We start from the raw sequence: 17,395 nt of genomic DNA, 5'->3' as shown, positions 1-17,395 counted from the left end.
GGGCGGAGCTTGATCTCACCTGTTGAATTCAAGTTACTAAATCAAAAAGCTATTTATGGGATTTTCTGTTTCTAAGACACCAAAAGAAAAAAAAATTCTACAAACCACACAACTAAATCTTTACTTCATACTTTGCAAACAATTTATTGATTATCTTTTGGAGCATACACATTTGAAAATATTTGTTTACCTGAAACTGCAACTTCAGTACTTCAGTTAAATAAATGTTTACAATATACAAAGAAAATACAGGGAGCAGAGTTTTTTTAGATGTGCATCAAACACAATCAGTGTTTTTTTTTCTCTTTAGCTTAATCAGAGAGGAAACACCAAAAACTGAACTCTGACCTTTTCATCAGGTCTGAAACAAACCAAACTGATGCTCTCACACATGCGCGCGCGCACACACACACTCACACACACACACACACAAGCTGAATGGAAAGGAAGAAAAACTAAAAAGATGAAAACGAGAAATGAGCCTGAACCTCTAATGGAGAAACTGAAAACTAAGTGGAACCAGGCACTGAACTGAACGGAGGAGAAGAGGGGACGTGTGCGAACGCGAACACACACACTCTCACACACACCAGCCTGCAGTCTTGGCCCTGGATGCTGACGTGGTTGTCAGGAGGGAAGCGTGAAACGTGTGGGTTGGAGATGTTCAGTCAAAATCCTGACTGTGAGCCTCTGTGTGTCTGACAGTCACGCAGCTGGATGTTCTGGCAACGCGGACAGATGGTTTGGGCGCATGCTCAGTGTAACCGTGGCGACGCTCGGAGGTCAGTTCAGGTGAAAGCCCTTTTCCATAGTGGCAGCTAACAAACGCTCCCTCATGATGTCTTCAGATGAATACTCTGGGAGCTTCAGGTAGTGAACACAAGTGTTTACTGATGGATAGCTGGAGTCTGTTGCATCCACCTGGAGGGGGCGGGGCAAGACAGGAACAGCAGCCAATCAGCTCACACTCAGACTTTTAAAGATGCCTGAAGAAGATCTGAACCTACCTTTCTGACTACAGTGAGGCGTGGGTGAAGGTTGGCCAGGCCACCAGGGGGCAGCGTGGAGCAGCCAGTGGTGAACTGCAGGAAGGCTTTCCTCTCATCAGACGACATTCCACATAAAACCCTGACAAAGCGCTGAAAGCCAGGACTGAAGAGGAGCAGGCACAATGTAACAGTTAGGATCAGCTTTTAGCCTCAAACATCAACTCTGTGTGTAGGTGTGTGTGTGTGTGTGTGTGTGTGTGTGTGTGTGTTCCCATACCTGTCTCTGGTGTAACCAAGCTTTGGTTCGGTGTAGTTGATGATGTCATCAGCATTCCAGGAAGGAGACTGGTTACCACAGAGGACCATCTGCACTTCCTTATGGCTAAAGGAGCTCAGCTTCTCCATGGGGAACACCTGATTAAATCCCTCTGAGGAGAGCAGACAGGGTGAGCCCACACTGTTCAGTCACATCCACCCATTATTCTAATTATCAACTCATTTAGTTACCCAGACTCTAAAAATATCTATTCATTTTGCACTTAAGAGTAAAAACAAAAACCTTTTTAAATCTGTTCTACCTAGAACTCCTTAGTTTTAGCTTCACCCGACTCAAATGCTGTAATAAAACTAACTATGAAGCACCTTTTGCTCCAAATATTAATTGTATTTGTTAGCGCAGATGCATCCTTTACTGCAAATGATCAAGCATTCACTACAGGCGTGCTGTTATTGACTTTCAGGTAACAAAATGTTTATTTTCTTAAATTTATTTATGACTTGAATTAATTGTACATTTGCACCTCAATGTTTTTTTGGTTTTTTTCAAATCAGATTTTTATGTCCAGTTTTGTTTTACCAACTGCTCTGTGTTCTTTTAGCAAATGGCCTTTTGAAACTGGAATGCTCCAGTTAAGAACGAATCAATGACTAAATTAATCAATTCATCACTATTAATCCCATTAATTGTTTCAGCCCTAAGTGTAATAATAAATATCTCAACAGTTTGGTGTCCCAAAGATACGGTTCATCTGTGATTGTGGGCACTATGCAGGTTTTGGCAAGTGCTTGGAATGAAAATAATAATTCCATTACTTTGAATGATGTGTGAGCTGTAAGTGAGCTCCAGCTGTGTGTAGTTGTGATGTGTGTGTTCACCTTTGAAGGCCTCCATCTGTTTCTGGATGCCAGTGTGCATACAGAAATCAAACATCAGCTCCACGTACTCCTCTGCATTCTCCACAGTCACCATCTGTCCTCACACAATCACACAAAAAGAAAAGCAGGTTTAGTGGGACACACACGCACACACACACACACACACACACACACACACACACACACACACACACACACAGTCCATCCTGTGACCAGAGCAGCAGCTGGGTGGATGTGTGCCGTTACCTCGTCATCTCCGTTTGACTTCAGGTCTACTGCAGAGAAGCCGTGAACCTTTGATGATGGACAGAACTGAAAGTTTAACCTGAAAACAGAAATGTCACTTCATCAGGTCACATTTAGAACAGCAGCAGGTACAAAAACACTGTACTTATTATTTCTATACAGTATCTTCATTTTAATAGAGCGTTATGAAACTTTTACAGACTGTTGAGGCTGTGTCCTTTTTTCTTTTTAATACCCCAGCATTTACACGAACAATCTGTGAGGGATCATGTTTCTTGGGAGGATCCTGCACTGAGGTAGGCGTCAAGTTTAAAAACCAAATCTTTGCTCTGCTTGCTCAACATGAGCCACAATATGATTTAACATATAGTTGTGTGTTTAACGGTTCCCGTTGAGAGTGTGGGTTTAAGGCTCACACTCTCATTCAGTACGTGTTTCGCCTGGTGCTGCTGCAACTTGATGAAGTTTATGAAAATGTCTTCTTCATTCACAGTATTCCTGGAAAATGCTGCATTCACATGAATAACAACCAGCCAATCAAAATACTGTGGCAAGCTGCAGATATTACCAAACAACAAAAACTTTATACAAGGAATGCTTCAATTTTGCACATTGAGAATATTTAGTTAAGCAGACAGTTAATTATCCGTTTTGGTAATTTTCATTGTATTTATTTTGAAATGTGACCAGGGCTGGCTCAAGATTTCATGGAGCCTTAAGCAGAATATGACGCCCCCCTCCCCCTCTCTATTAAGTCTGTACTGATGCAGCATATCAGTACAGAGTTAATAGAATCAGCAGTTAAACTACCTCTGCCTTGTTTATTATTTGCTGAAGTGAATTTGTGAACAAACAGACCTCCAACACAAAGATTAAACTCTGTGTTAAAATGTTAGCATTTATGGGCCTTAAGAAGCTGCTTGGTTCATTTATGCCTTGGGCCGGCATGACCTTGTTTGAAGATCCATTGTGATTACTTAATTAGGATTTAACTGACGTGCAAAAATATATTTGTTTAATTTGTATCGTTTGTGTTTGTCTTTTCACAGTGAGCTGAGTCTCAGAGGATTTTACCCGAGGTCCTCGATGCTGAGTGGGGGTCCGGAGCCCATGGGGTTCCTCAGCATCAGGTCCTGCAGTCTGGTGTTCTTCTCGTCCTCAGACAGACTCTTGCTGCCCAGGATCTGTCTCCTCTTCACAGCCAGCTCTTTCACCTCTTTTAGGAAGGTTGCTCTAGAAGAGGGGGGGGGGATCATTTTCCAAATAAGTAAATGTTTTCACAACCAAATTAAAGAAGGAAACTCTGAACCCAATGACCTGCTGACCTGTGTGGGTTGACCAGCTGGAAGTCATCCCAGGTCAGGATGCCATGGTACCAGGCGGGCGGCTTCCGCTTGGGCGGGTCCATGATGAACTCGGACTTTGAGTCCTCATCGAAGCTGCCCACCGAGTACGTCTCTTGGCTCTCCTCGGTGGACGCCTCTGACTGCACCTCGGACAGCAGCGCCTGCAGGTGGGCGCGCTCGGGGCCGTGACCCGGCGGCGAGCCGCGCGACTGGTACAGCAGCTTGCTCATGTTGGACTTGATGTCGCCCATGCAGAGTAGCTTGAAGAAGGGCTGGGACACGGGCAGGTCCACCAGCCGGTTGTCCTGGATGCACTTGGCCAGGAAAATCCCCAGGAAGTGGAAGAGCTTGGTGATGCGCTCCAGCTCCTCGCTGTCCTGCGGGAACGGGGCGGGGAACAGGCCGCAGGAGCGCTGCACGTAGAAACCAGGCGGCTTCAGACCGCCGCCCAGGTCCACCTACAGGGGACAGAGGAACACACACGGTCAGCAGTGTCGCCATAGAGACGGAGGTCAAATTGGTGCAAATTAACCACATTGAAGCATTGCCCTGGTTCCTGTTCACTGGGTGAATACTCATCATAAACCTGGTGCATCCTCCTCACTCCTGCAGTTCTGATTAACCCTGTTGCGCCGGATTTTCGAGCGTCTGCCTAAATAAATCTTCCTTATTTTAATTGTAAGTAGTTCTTTAAATGTCCTGTTAGATGATATACTTACCCATGTATCCATAACAACCGGAACTTTCAATATCCAGCAAGTTATTTTCGCAATATACCGTCTATTAAACGAGTGCCCCCCGGAATAATTACGACGTTTCCGTATTAACCCGATACTTGCTGGAAAGTGCAATGTCTGCCCTTTCAGAAACAGTTGGAATTTTTCAGATAGCGCTACGTGTGGCGGAATTACAATACTGCAAATTTAGAGGTGTCGGCGCCGACATGGTCCAGTCTAGAAGGGTTAACATGTTACATCCTTCCATTAAATATGGAGGTGCTCAAAAACACACAACCGATTTCCTGTTTGTGTGTGATTCTGGGAATTTATGCATCAACAAAGAAACCAAGGAAATATACAGGACTGGTACCACTGATACTGTTCATTAAAAAAAATCATTATCATTGATTAATTTGGTGAGTCATAATGTCATGAGAGCAAGTCATTATGAGAATAAACTCATAATATTTTGAGAATAAAGTCGTAAAATGCCGACTGTTCTCATAATATGACTTTATTCTCATAACATTATGACTTCATTCTTATATTATTATGGCCATGGCTCTAATACTTTGTTGTAAAATCGGCGAAAATCAGATTCCAACTAATTTGTTATTGAAAAATTCATCCATCTATTTTCTAACACACTTGTCCCTCAGTGGGGTCAGGAGGGTTGCTAGTGCCCATGTCCAGCTAACGTTCCGGGCGAGAGGCGGGGTCACCCTGGACAGGTCGCCAGTCTGGAGACACAGAGACACACAAACAACCATGCACACACACACTCACACCTAGGGGCAATTTGGAGAGGCCAATTAACCTGACATGTTTCTGGACTGTGGGAGGAAACCGGAGTACCCGGAGAAAACCCACGCATGCACAGGGAGAACATGCAAACTCCATGGAGAAAGACCGGGGCCGGGAATCGAACCCAGAACCTTCTTGCTACAAGGCAACAGCTCTACCAACTGCGCCACTGTGCAGCCCCTGAAAAATTCCAAAATGAATATTTTTTTCCTAAAGTTTATAGAACATTCTAGTCATTTCTGTAAAATATATATTACATATTCTATAAATAAAATGCATAATCTATTATTTTTATAGAACCCTGAAGTGTGTGGAGAGCAGTTTCTTCTGTCAGTGTCACAGATCATGACACAGAATGATGAGATGGACCTCAGACTGATAGAGCTCTACTTCACAGCCTCTTAGCAGTTTTTCATGAGTTCATGGGTCAGGGGTTGCTAGGTGACTGACCTGTCGGGACTCGTCGTCAGGAAAATCGTCGTCACACAGCCAGATACCCAGGGACGTTCTCTGGAACTCTGCAGCCACCAGAGCGTAGAACTCCAGGGTGGGACCCAGACCGGTTCCCTCTTCACCCTGGAACTCCACCTGAACACACACACACACACACACACACACACACGATTCAGTTTCAGAAGACAGTTATAGCACAGATGAGACAGAGTTTTCAACAAGCGTTCATTTCCTCTCCCACCTCCAGCACGGACTTCCTGTCGGCGTGGATCTGCATGACTGACTCCGCCCACTCCATCATGGCTTCTCCTCTGGGAACTTTGACCCTCTCGTGTTTGAGCCGGCCCACCCTGAATTCTCCAGGGTCGTCCCGCCGCACAGTGGTGGACGGCCGCGATCGCTCCATGGTTGCCTCGCGCCGGTTCTGGAGCCACACGATGGCCCTGTGGGAGCACGGGGGTCAGAGGTCAGGACATGGAAAGGATAGAACCCAGTCACACTGGATGGAACTGCCTGCAATGTTTTTCCATTTCTGGGCATTAGTTTCAGGGCAAGCAGATCTGGGCCTGCTGCCCCCAGATCATTAGTGGCTCTCCTGGTGGTTGCTATGGCGCCTGTCAGACTCACCTGGAAGCTCCAAAAGCAGTGCAGGTGAAGTACAGCTGTCTGGTCTCAAAGGGGATGAGGAAGGGACATTTGGACGTGAGCTGCTCACACCAGTCAGGCAGTGCTCCGCTGGCCACAGCCAGAGGCTCCTGGCAACAAAACAGCGATAGCATTCAGTTAGCTTAGCTTCACTTGGAGTTTGCTACAGAGCTGCTCAAGCCCTGAGCAGCATTATGACAGATACAGAATGGTTAATAACACATTCATGTTCTATAGAACTACAACATAAAAGGGGGACAAATGAACATTTAAATCACAAGTTAATCTCACTAACATTTAGTACATTTACATAAATAGTCCCAGAAGAGAAGCTGACCTCAATCTGCTGAAGGATCTTGGTGGTGATCTTCTTGCTGGTGAACTCCTCTGGTGATGCGTTGAACTGCAGATCCTCAACATCTGGAAATACAGGCAAAAAAAAACAACCATGAGGAACAGGTGAAAATGCACATACAGAATATTAATGTTCCAACACTGAAACCTGTTCTAGCTTTTTGCTGTATTTATAAAAATCCTCCATGGTTTAGAATCAGTCAGCTCATTTCACATGATTGAAATGCAAAACTGGGATAAAGGATGAAATGACCCGTCCAGCAGGGAGACGCCGTCGTGTGTGGCCGTCGTACCTTCCTGCAGCGTGCGTGCGTTGGTCACCGAGTCGCTCCCGATGATGTAGAGGATGCGCAGCAGCTGCAGGACGTCCTCCATGCCGCATGCGTTCTGGCTGCAGCCGGCCTTGGCCTGCGCTGCCTCCCTGACCCAGCCCAGGATCTCACTGCTCTGACTGACTGACAGCGAGCTCGGACTGAGCCCCCCACAGCGACCCCCGACCCCCGTGCTCTGGTCCAAGAATTCCTGCAGATAGAAACGGACCAGAGGGTCAGCATCACCTTCCTGGTTTACGGTTCCAACTCTGTTCAAAGCGCAAAGGAAAGAGTCGGACTTGCCATCTTCCCGCTGTCCTTCTCTTTATCAGAGTCTTTCAGCTCCCGGTACATTATCCTGCAGGGGAACACAGCGAAGAGTTAAACATGTGAAGTGTGAACACGGGAAGTGAGCTGTGGTCAAGTTCTGGGGGGTCTCCTCTCTTACGTGTAGGTGGGCTCCCAGATGCGCCGCAGCTTATCCGTCTTCACAGAGCCGTTGCAGGAGAGCTGCAGAAGCCGCTGCACGTAGTAGAAGATGGTCAGCTTGTAGCTGGACAGAGGAAGCTCAACCTCTCTAGTTGTACCAAGACCGGGAACCTGGACACACACACACACATATATATATATATATATATATATATATATATATATATATATATTTAAGAATCCCAATTCACATTTACGACCATTCAGAATTTATTTAAAATGTCCCAAAAAATAGGTGTTAATTGAAAATGTTGCTTATATTGTCAATACATGGTTTTCAAATAAAATTTGAGTAAATGATTACAGATCCTATAATTAATTATATTAACATTTTAATGGAGTCCCACCACGACTACAGGAAGCTAACAGAAACACTGGAAGTCCTGCAGAGGTGGGAAGAGAATTTTACTCAAGAGTAATGATACTTTTACTTTTGCAATTATGAAGTAAAAAAATACAGCACAATAAAAATACTCCTAACAATTAATTTTTTTTTCCAAAGAGTTACTCAGTAAATGTGAGTAAATGTAGCTGGTTACTCGTCTTCATGACTAACCTTCAGAGTCAGAGCGAGGTGAGGAGAAGGGGCACACTCCACCTCCTCCCGGGCCTCGGGCCGAGGCGTTCCTGCACCAAAACAGAACCAGCTCCAGTCAAATAATCATTTCTGTGCATTCAACACAGACTGACATGATCTTACACAGAGATACAGAACCCAAAAGAATAAATGTATCATTTATATACAAGCATTTATATACTGCTTGTATATAGTTGACAGAACCAGTACTGCTTTTTAAATTCTTCGCCTTACTTTGACTCATTTCAATACTGTTACCAAACAGTTCTAATCATTTTACTTATTTGCAATTAATTTTTTTTTATATTTACTAAAGTTAAAGTTAGTTGGATAAAAAATTCTAGCTAGGTTTAGATTTGCTGGTAGACCTGTAGCAGCATACCAGGGGACGGGATCTCCAGGTCGGTGGTCTGTTGGACATTAGTTCTTCCAGGTCGGGGGTCAAACGCAGGGACCAAAGCAGAAAACTGCCTTTTGAGGACAAAATCATCGTCCCATGTTCTCCTGCGTCCTCCTTTCGTCTCATACTCTTCCTCCTCCTACAACAGAATATACATTTGTTCCACAGTCTGACATCAACACAGCAACAGCAAAAACAAAACTACTGCAGGACAGAGTCAGACCCAACACCACGAACAGAACTTATTTTACATACCAGGACCTCCTCATACTCCTGGTCCTCCTGATTGTCATCTTCGTTTTCGTCGTCATCATCGTCAGGCTCGGGGAGGTCCTCCTCATCGTCCAGCTCTGCCAGCAGTGTGTTGGCACGGCAACTGTCCAAGAAGTCTGCAGGTTGACAGAAACACAGCTGACATGATTCCAGCTATAGGACAGAGTGAAGACCCTCCCTGATCCTGATGGTGGCTCCACCTGGAACGAAGGCCAGCAGGCTGCTAAACATCAAGCAGCGCTAAAAACTCCAACCTGTTCTGGGAATGCACCTTGGGTTTGGCTCCTTGCAGAACATGGATGACTCCAGGTTCTGGCTGAGTGTGTGCACAGAACTTCAAATCACAAAGAGCTCCCACGGCGCGCCGACTGCTCCGGCACATTGGATCCGTTCTTGTTGCATGTGTAACGTAGCACAGGCATGGCTTCATTCACATCACCTCTACATCTCAACCCCTAACCACAACAAAAGCTCCTTGCAGGGAATACCGAACATGCAGCATCACATTCCCTCTGATGGTGCTTCCTGCTGCTCTGCAGCGATTAGCTTTTAGTTAGTTTGTAGATTTGAGCAAATCTTGTGTTAAGACTTTAACTCCATGGGATGAACCAACATGAACCGTCTTAGACCAGTTCAACCTTCCATGTTAACCAAGGAATTCAGGTTTTAAGACCAAACTCACTAAAATACAACAGGCTTGTTTCTAAAATGAGAACAGTTGGAATTAGAAATGCGCCGATCCACTTCTTTTCACTTCCGATATCAATATCTGAGGTTTAGCATAGGGCAACACCAACACAGAAACATAGCGGGCTTAAAACGTCTTATTAACAGACCTAAATGTACTGAATTACAAATTTATTTGCCAACCCAGTGAGCTGCACCAGTACAGCTCACTGAAATACACTAATAGCTTCACTAGCTTGGTCAAACATGGAAAAACAACCTGAATTTGTTCAGAGTAATTAGAAGTAGAACAGCCAATGGAAAATAAATAATAAATAAACTGAAACTGATAAAAACAATAGGTTGACCATTTTGGTCAACATGTCAAAATAAACTAAAACATTCTTTCAAATGATACAGAAAGTGCAATTATAGAGGAATTTGAATATAATGTAAAAGAAATAATGATGTCACTAAGAGCAAAAAGCATAGAATTAGACAGAATAGATCAGCCCTTATGAATCGGGCACACTGTAACCGATACCACATCTAGATTTTTTTTTAAATATCAGAATCGATACAGATATTGATATCGGATCAGTGGATCTCTAGTTGGAACTAGAGTTCAGTTAGGCAGCCAAGTAGCTGTAACAGGTCAAACATGCTGTTACATGATGTTCAGTGTGTGTGTGTGTGTGGTTGTGGTGGTGGTGAGGGGGGGGGGGGCACTGACCATAGAGGGAGAACTCAGCTTCCTGTCCTGTGTCACTCTCACTGGATGTGGACGTCAGGCTTGTTGTCAGAGTGTTACTTAGCAACTGGCCAACTGAAAGCCCTGTTGTGGCTGTGGCTACGTTATTGCCACTGGTTACTATGGAAGTTGACATGGTAACTGTGGAGGTGGTGCCAGTGGTGGTGAGGTTAGGAAAGCTCTGAGCGCCCATGAGAGGAGAAGCTGCAAACAAACAAAAACAAGTTGCAGTTAGTCTGAAACCGAAGACACAGCAGTACACAGGTTGGTTATGCTGCAGTCAGCTGCCAGCACACACACACACACACACACACTGGACGCCTGAAGGAAGGGAACTCATGCTCTTCTCTAAATAACTCAACAATTATGGTTTGTTTGTTGTCTCAAATGTTCCCCTTGGACACGTCAAACAGCCTAATATGGAGCACAAGTGTTCAGAGCTCAGCCTGGAGAAACGTTTAAACTACAGCAACACTTTCCTTTCCTCACACCTAAACGTTTCCACTACAAACAACCACAGGCTCCAGGTCTTAGGGGAGTTTTGTTTTAAATGCATAAAATAGTCTTGGTGTGGGAAAAGCACAGACATGTTCAGGGTTTCCTGCTTCATCACATCACACTGGATCAAATCTATCAGCATTCAACTAATAACCGATTAGTTTTTGTTTTAAAAATCTGAAATATTGCCTCAGCTGACATTTGGGGTGGCATTTCCTGTTTTAGCCACAGTTTTCACTCAATATGCTTAACAAGTTGTTGCTAGGTAACACAAGTTACTCAACAGATTGTTGCTAGGTAGCCAAAAAGTGAGTTAGCTAACTGATGCCACCCACCTTGCTTAGAGGTTGAGCAGCTAAAGCTCAACCTATAGAATGGAATTTGTAAAGTGCTTTGAGATGACATTTATTGCGAAGTGGCGCTACAGAAATAAACTGAATTGAAATTAAATTGAGAAACCGTGAAAAGAAGAATAAGCATATTGCGCTTGATATCATCACAGAAATATTTACCAATCTTATTGACACTGAAAGTCTTCCTAACATGGTGCAGCCCTATTGAGTACTAGCTTTGTTGGTTGCGCTACAATGTTGAAGTGGTGCCTCATTCCTGTAGCATTAGCATGCTAGCAGTGTGGTACTCACTTGCGGCGCTCATGACGTTGCGGCCCAGGGTGTTTGTGTTGTTGTCGCTGCTGCTGCGGCTCAGGTTCATGTTGTTGGTGGCGTTGGTGCGGGACATGTTGGGCGCGCGGCGGACGAAGGACTCCATGAGGCTGGCCTCCCGCGACGACAAATTGGGGACGCTGGCGCTGGAACTCATTGGGGCCCCGGCGGCCAGCAGGGAGCTGACCGACAGGCGAGTGTTGGTGGCAGAGCACAGCGGCCTCTGGGAGTGCGTGTCTTTGCTGGACGACTCTGATACAGAGCTGACGTCGGGGGAGCTCACGCTCACCAGACCCATGGAGATGGCCGTGGCCGGGTCGGTGCCGGCTGCCGCCGCGGTGGGCGAGTGGTGCTCGTCTCCGGTCACAGACATGTCAGCGGTGAGCGTGCCGGAGCTGGACCCCGACCCGCATCCAGCCTCTGCGGTGGAGGACAAAACCACGATGGGCTCCTGTTGGTGGCCGTCACAGCCCAGGCCGCCTCCGGTGACCCCTCCGGGCCCCGCGCCTTGGTCCAGCAGCAGACCCTCTGCTCTCCTCTCCAGCTGCAGGGCTCCGCCGCCGGGCATCCCGGCAGAGGAGCTGAGGCTGATGTCAGAGGATGAGGCCACGCTGCAGACGGAGCTGCTGCTGCCCTTCCTGCTGGAGGAGCTGGCCCCGCTTTTGTCGGGACAGTTATTTTTCACCAGGCTGCTCCAGGAGGGCTGCTGGGAAGACGACGAGGTTGAGGACAACGACGCCAACGTGGTGGTGGTTCCGCCAACAGCTGTTGATGTCACAGAGGGTCCCACCGTGGATGAGGCGGGACCTGAAACAGTGGATGAGACAGGTTTGGGTGTTGGCGCTGTGGCAGCCGACTCAGGGTCATACCCTGGAGCAAGCTTGAGGTCAAACTTCCCTTCAGCGCCCATACGGTAAGAGTTAGAGCATCCGCTAGCATCCCAGGTTACATCAATCCAGCCTGGATGGACAGAGAGATAGGAGGGAGACGGACAGATGGATGTCAGAGAGGCGGCAGAGAGGGAAACAGGGCGAGAGCGGCAGAGGAAGGCAGACAGCGGACAAGCAGCTTACAGTCCTAACAGCTCCACACAGTGACAGAATATTACTTCCAGCCTAGCTGCACATGTCAAACAACAACATCCTGCAGGGCTATGTTTATGTTTATTGGAGGAGTGATTTGGTCAGACTTCCCAGCTGGTTACTGATATGATCCATGACTGGTTGAGGCAGCATGATGGGCAGATCCTTAGAAAACCTGCTACCAGGCCTCTCACAATAAGCAATCCATCAATTAATTGTATGATCCATTAAAATGACATCAGTAATAGCCATTTCCATGATGTATTGTTTTTTTCTCTTTCTACCAAAAACTGGACGACAAAAGTCTTCAGTCTGGTGCTTTGGTCTCAACTAGCCCTTTTTTTGAAGAACAATTTTGTTTACAGAGACTTCAATATTAATTTTATTTGTTGTGTTTGTTTATTTATTTTGGATATTTAAAATACCTCCCAGTTCCAGTGTCATATGTTCATTAGAATTGAAAGTTTATTGCTCTGTGAGAATGTGTTATTATGCATTATTCTGCCGTTACCATTGTATTACTTCAAAATGGTCTCAAAACAACAACATTATCATTTATCGCAATATCTTCTTTGACTATTTATCATCCAGTAATTAACTGGGCGATTCATTTTATTGCTCATTAAAATTCATTTATTTAAACTTAATTCATTGCTTATTGCGACAGGCCTTCCTGCTACATTTTTAAGGCAGGTTTTGTTAAATAAGTTCCAAAGGAAATGAGTCAGAACATCTGCTAAAGAAGCAGCAGGTTTTATTTATATTTATGGGTCACATTTAACCTGACTTAACAGATGTATGCCAACAGAAACATCCAAACAGTCTTTTTAGGACCAGGGAATAGATTATTAGTTGGAATGCATTTATTACTGCATCGTTTCCCTTTCTAAACATGACATAACATAACAAATGATGTAGCTTCAGCTGGTTCGAATTCTGTGAAAAAATATTTAAAAAGTCTCATAGTATGCTTTTTTGGCTATCCAATTATTAATCATAAAAATAGTCAACAGATCAGCTGTACACTGTATTGATCATAGGTTTTTTTCAGCTGTCGATGAATCCTTAGGTAAAATAATCAAGTGTTCACAAAGGAATACAGATATTACATTTTAGGCAATTACATGTTTTCTTATTTAAAAAGAAAATTTGTTTGCATCTTTTTATCTATTTTTAACACTATAAATAGCCCTTAGTGCTCCAATGAAAAATCTGCACAATGTGCCAATTTTTTATGTCATTAATTGACTGTCAGAAAAATTAATTCATAAAATAATCTACAATCTACTTTAATATATTTTCTACTCCGACATAAAAAGTATCTTAACGCAGTTTTGTTTTTATTCTGAAAGTGTTTCATTTCTGTTGTTTGGGCTTTAGCTTAGAATCTAGCACCCAACCTAGAAATAGTTTGCCCTGACAAAACATTTTGTTGCTCCGATTATGTTGTGGTTTATAACAGAAGGTTTCTATCACTAGTGGAGTGACTAGAAAACAATGTGACAGGTACAAAAACAGAAAAAAACGGGAAATATATACAATAAATCATTACAGCAAAAAGAGAGAAAATAGAATCAAACAGTAATGATCCCATTTATGGTGCTAAAAATATGAGATGTGGAACAAATGGAAGAGCACACAGAGGCAAGTGAAGTTCTCATCATCCCAGTATGTTGAGATCAGAGGTTCTGCCATAACAGCAATAATACCTGTTTTATGGCTTACAATGTGGCCAAATGCGTTTTGAGCTGTTCTAAGTTCTAGCTGACTTTAAAATCAATCTGTCTGTCCCTAAATACAGTCAGAGACTCAGAAGAAGTAAATTCTCTATGCAACACTTTGGAAAATGATTGCAGACTGCTGCCGTTTCTGCTCTGACCTGAGAAGACAAAGGATCCTGCTCCACCCTAACTTCCAATAACTGGGGAAAAAAAGAGACTAGTGAATGTCTGTCAACATTAGGCAATAGCAGAGAAAAAAGACAAGCCAATCTCTGAAAATCAGACTTGTTGAAGGTAATGCAGGTAGGGAATGAGGAGAGAATGTTTTCAGAATGATTTCTCTCCAGCTGGTTGATTAAAGAGGAATAAACCAGACACTGGCTGGAGGTAGACTGGAAACAGGATGTTTGAGGAGAAAGCTGGAAGGAAACCAGTGCAGGAAAGGAAACAAGTTCACGTGTTTACTGGGATAAACATCTGCCCACATTCACTCCTCAGGACAGATACGACTGACGGCACATGGCCACTCCTCAACAACCTTTCAGACAAAAATGGCCAATCCTGCAGTCTAGACAGAGAGTTTGGAAATGAGAGCACGTTCTTCTAGCTTTCGGTCAAACAGACACCAACTCACCGTTGTGAGCCTCTCCCGTGACAGTGCCCTCTCCTGGCGGATTTCCGTCCTGCTCCCGCCACTTCCAGTCAATACCACGAACGACCCGCGCTCCTGGGACGATGTACTTCATGACCTGAGAGCGGAAAATTCTGCGCTGGCGACGGAGGTTTGCCTCTGCCTCCTTCACAGCTTTACCTGCATTGGGACAAAGGGACACAATGCTTAGTGTAAACACTTAGGTAAAAAAATGTGTTGTAAATGGAGCCAATAGCTACAGTACTTACAGTAATGCTACATGCTAGAGCCAACTCTGGTATGAAGCAGGGCCCACCTTTGTCATAACTATAATTTGCCTCGTTTCTCAGTAAGTGGAGTTTACAAGGAGGAGTGTGGGCCGTCTTACAGCAACTAACTGAAGGACTGATGATTGGAGAAACGAGTTGGGACTGCAGTCAAAATATTTGGAACCACTATAGCACTTTGTATTGCCTTGTTGCTGAAAATGTGCTATATAAATAAAATTACCTTTACCTATAGGAGCACAGCATGTTATTGTTTACATCCAGACATTTTGCGCATGAGCACAACGCTGTAGGGCAAGAAGACGTCCATCCAGAAGCTTTGGCTGTGAAACTTGATACCCTGGGACCTTGTTATCTAGTTGTAGTGTTGATAATTAGTAGCAAAGAACTGCATCCCTTTTTCTTTTGTAAACCACAAAAACATTTAATATTTAGCAAGTTATGTTGATAACTTGATAGCTAAAACATCTGGTGAGAGTGACGTCATGTTGCAACGTGTTTCTATAATAACTACTTGGAAAAATGAATTATTTAGATAAAATCAGTACAAACAGATCCATTCATATTGCCCAACTTGTTGCTTTTCCTATAACAGCAAAGCAGCAATAACAGACACCAAGCTAATAGGGTGAGTACAGGACTGGAACGATTAATCAGATTTATCGTAACAAATTATAAATTGCTTATTGAAAAAATCGTCCACTAATTTAGTAACTGGTTAATTGTTAACTAGAGTATACAAATTCAAAAACTGCTACTCTGAGCCACAGCAGTCAGCAGAGGGGGCTCACCTAGCTGGTCCTCACAGACCGCTGTGACTGTGCCGTACAGCTCCAGCCCAGACAGAGACAAGTAGTGTGTCTGACCACTGGCATTCTTCCCCATTTGTTTGATCCTTATGTGCCTCCAGCCCTGCTTCTCGTCTTTGGACGGGTCCAGAGGCCAGGTGGCCGTTGACCTGTGGAGACACAGACTAGCATTAGTATTTACCAAGAGGCGCGGCTCCCTTCTGACTGCAATTGAGGAGTTTAAGAGAATGTCGTACCCTGGTTCATTGAGGCTGCCGTCGTCTATGTGTGTGTATAAAGTGGACCAGTTCTGACCATCTTTGGAGACCTGAAAGACCCAGTTTCGCAGCGCAGAGCGCCCATAACCCCTGAAGGAAGAAGAAACACACAAACATGTTTCAAAAATAATTCGTTTTTCAGAGAACAATGCACCTTTCATACAGAAATTCTGTATTTCTAGTATTTGTCTCAATGTGTCTGGCTGCAGAGCCTGGCTGCAGGCTGTAGGGGGTTCCTTACCTGGCGTGCCTCAGAGTGTAGGCCGATGGAATGACCCACAGGCCCAGGTCAATAGCAAACCAGGCGTTCTTGTCGTCGTTAGTGTGGCAGTTGAGAGCAGAGCTGTCCCGACTCAGGATGTCCTCCAGCCGCCCGTAAGGAAGGTTACGGCCCTCTGAGGACGTCACCACTACCAGGCCGTAAGCTGCAGGGTTCACCCATTCATACGCCGTCCTGACGGGAAAAGATTGGCCATTGTAAGCTTAATGTCCCGCCTAACATCTAGCGTCCTTACCAAGGTTAGTAACACAGAAGAATTACATTAAGAAAATGCTGAACAACTTTCACCTAACTATAGTACCTGCTAAGGCTGCAGGAAAACATTACATGCAGATATTTTAAGAAACCATGATTCAGTGTTTCATTTTAAATCAAAGTGCATTCCTCCTGCTTCAGCACACCTGGCTCCACTATTAGCTGATTAGCAGAGCTCCTGTACAGCTGGACTGCCTACTGGTGAGAGTTTCAAGGACATATCTAAACATTTAAACTGTTTTTAGTTTATGATGGTACAAAAAGCACAGCATTCATAATGATTCAGTTGGTCATTATTAACCATCCATAGACAACAATATTTGTTTTGCATTTAGAAAGTTCTGCTTAGTGAATTACTCAGTGAACTACTTTCAGTTCACAGTTAACAGTCACCCCATTGTTGCCAACTTAGTGACTTTGCCGATATATTTAGTGACTTTTCATACAAACCACACACCCCCACACACAAAAAATCGCCCAAAACTGAAATCAGTTTGCCAGACTCCTTTAAAGATCAGTGATCAGAGGTGAAGATCAGTTCACCTCCATCAACAAGTAATGCCTTTGTTTCTGTTATGTCAAAACTTTGTTTTATTTCATTCAATCAGTCATATCCATAAAGCACCCTTCATGTTGGAGACAGCTCACTGGAAACGCATAATAAAGGGTATTTCTGAACTGGATTTGAACCCTCCAGGGTCACAGTCTGCAGGTGCAAATACCAAAGTTGTG

General features: G+C 44.4%; 1 protein-coding gene across 3 annotated transcripts in view; it reads right to left on the bottom strand.

The window, feature by feature from the left end:
• Nucleotides 1–119: 119 nt before the first annotated feature.
• Nucleotides 120–17,395, bottom strand: part of hectd1 (HECT domain containing 1) — a 31,617-nt gene continuing 14,341 nt past the window's right edge. Inside the window, exons 22-44 of one of the 3 annotated variants that reach the window (XM_081603505.1) lie at nt 16,370–16,582; nt 16,108–16,218; nt 15,854–16,020; nt 14,779–14,955; nt 11,321–12,301; nt 10,161–10,382; nt 8,744–8,877; nt 8,471–8,627; nt 8,068–8,138; nt 7,471–7,622; nt 7,326–7,380; nt 7,005–7,233; nt 6,695–6,777; nt 6,340–6,467; nt 5,954–6,155; nt 5,710–5,847; nt 3,716–4,194; nt 3,465–3,623; nt 2,391–2,469; nt 2,145–2,238; nt 1,267–1,417; nt 1,008–1,152; nt 120–921 (exon numbers count right to left, since the gene is read on the bottom strand). In XM_081603505.1, coding sequence (XP_081459631.1) covers nt 784–921; nt 1,008–1,152; nt 1,267–1,417; nt 2,145–2,238; nt 2,391–2,469; nt 3,465–3,623; nt 3,716–4,194; nt 5,710–5,847; nt 5,954–6,155; nt 6,340–6,467; nt 6,695–6,777; nt 7,005–7,233; nt 7,326–7,380; nt 7,471–7,622; nt 8,068–8,138; nt 8,471–8,627; nt 8,744–8,877; nt 10,161–10,382; nt 11,321–12,301; nt 14,779–14,955; nt 15,854–16,020; nt 16,108–16,218; nt 16,370–16,582 — 4,465 coding nt within the window. In that variant the 3' untranslated portion in view covers nt 120–783. The remainder of the gene's footprint in view (nt 922–1,007; nt 1,153–1,266; nt 1,418–2,144; nt 2,239–2,390; nt 2,470–3,464; nt 3,624–3,715; nt 4,195–5,709; nt 5,848–5,953; nt 6,156–6,339; nt 6,468–6,694; nt 6,778–7,004; nt 7,234–7,325; nt 7,381–7,470; nt 7,623–8,067; nt 8,139–8,470; nt 8,628–8,743; nt 8,878–10,160; nt 10,383–11,320; nt 12,302–14,778; nt 14,956–15,853; nt 16,021–16,107; nt 16,219–16,369; nt 16,583–17,395) is intronic. The other 2 variants (XM_081603507.1, XM_081603508.1) reach the window with 2 other exon arrangements.

Source organism: Poecilia reticulata, chromosome 22 (genome assembly GCF_904066995.2).
Source record: "Poecilia reticulata chromosome 22, P_reticulata-male-v2, whole genome shotgun sequence".
Taxonomy (NCBI): Eukaryota; Metazoa; Chordata; class Actinopteri; order Cyprinodontiformes; family Poeciliidae; genus Poecilia; species Poecilia reticulata.
The sequence above is the reverse complement of the archived record's forward strand: the minus strand, read 5'-3'. Positions and strand labels throughout refer to the sequence as shown.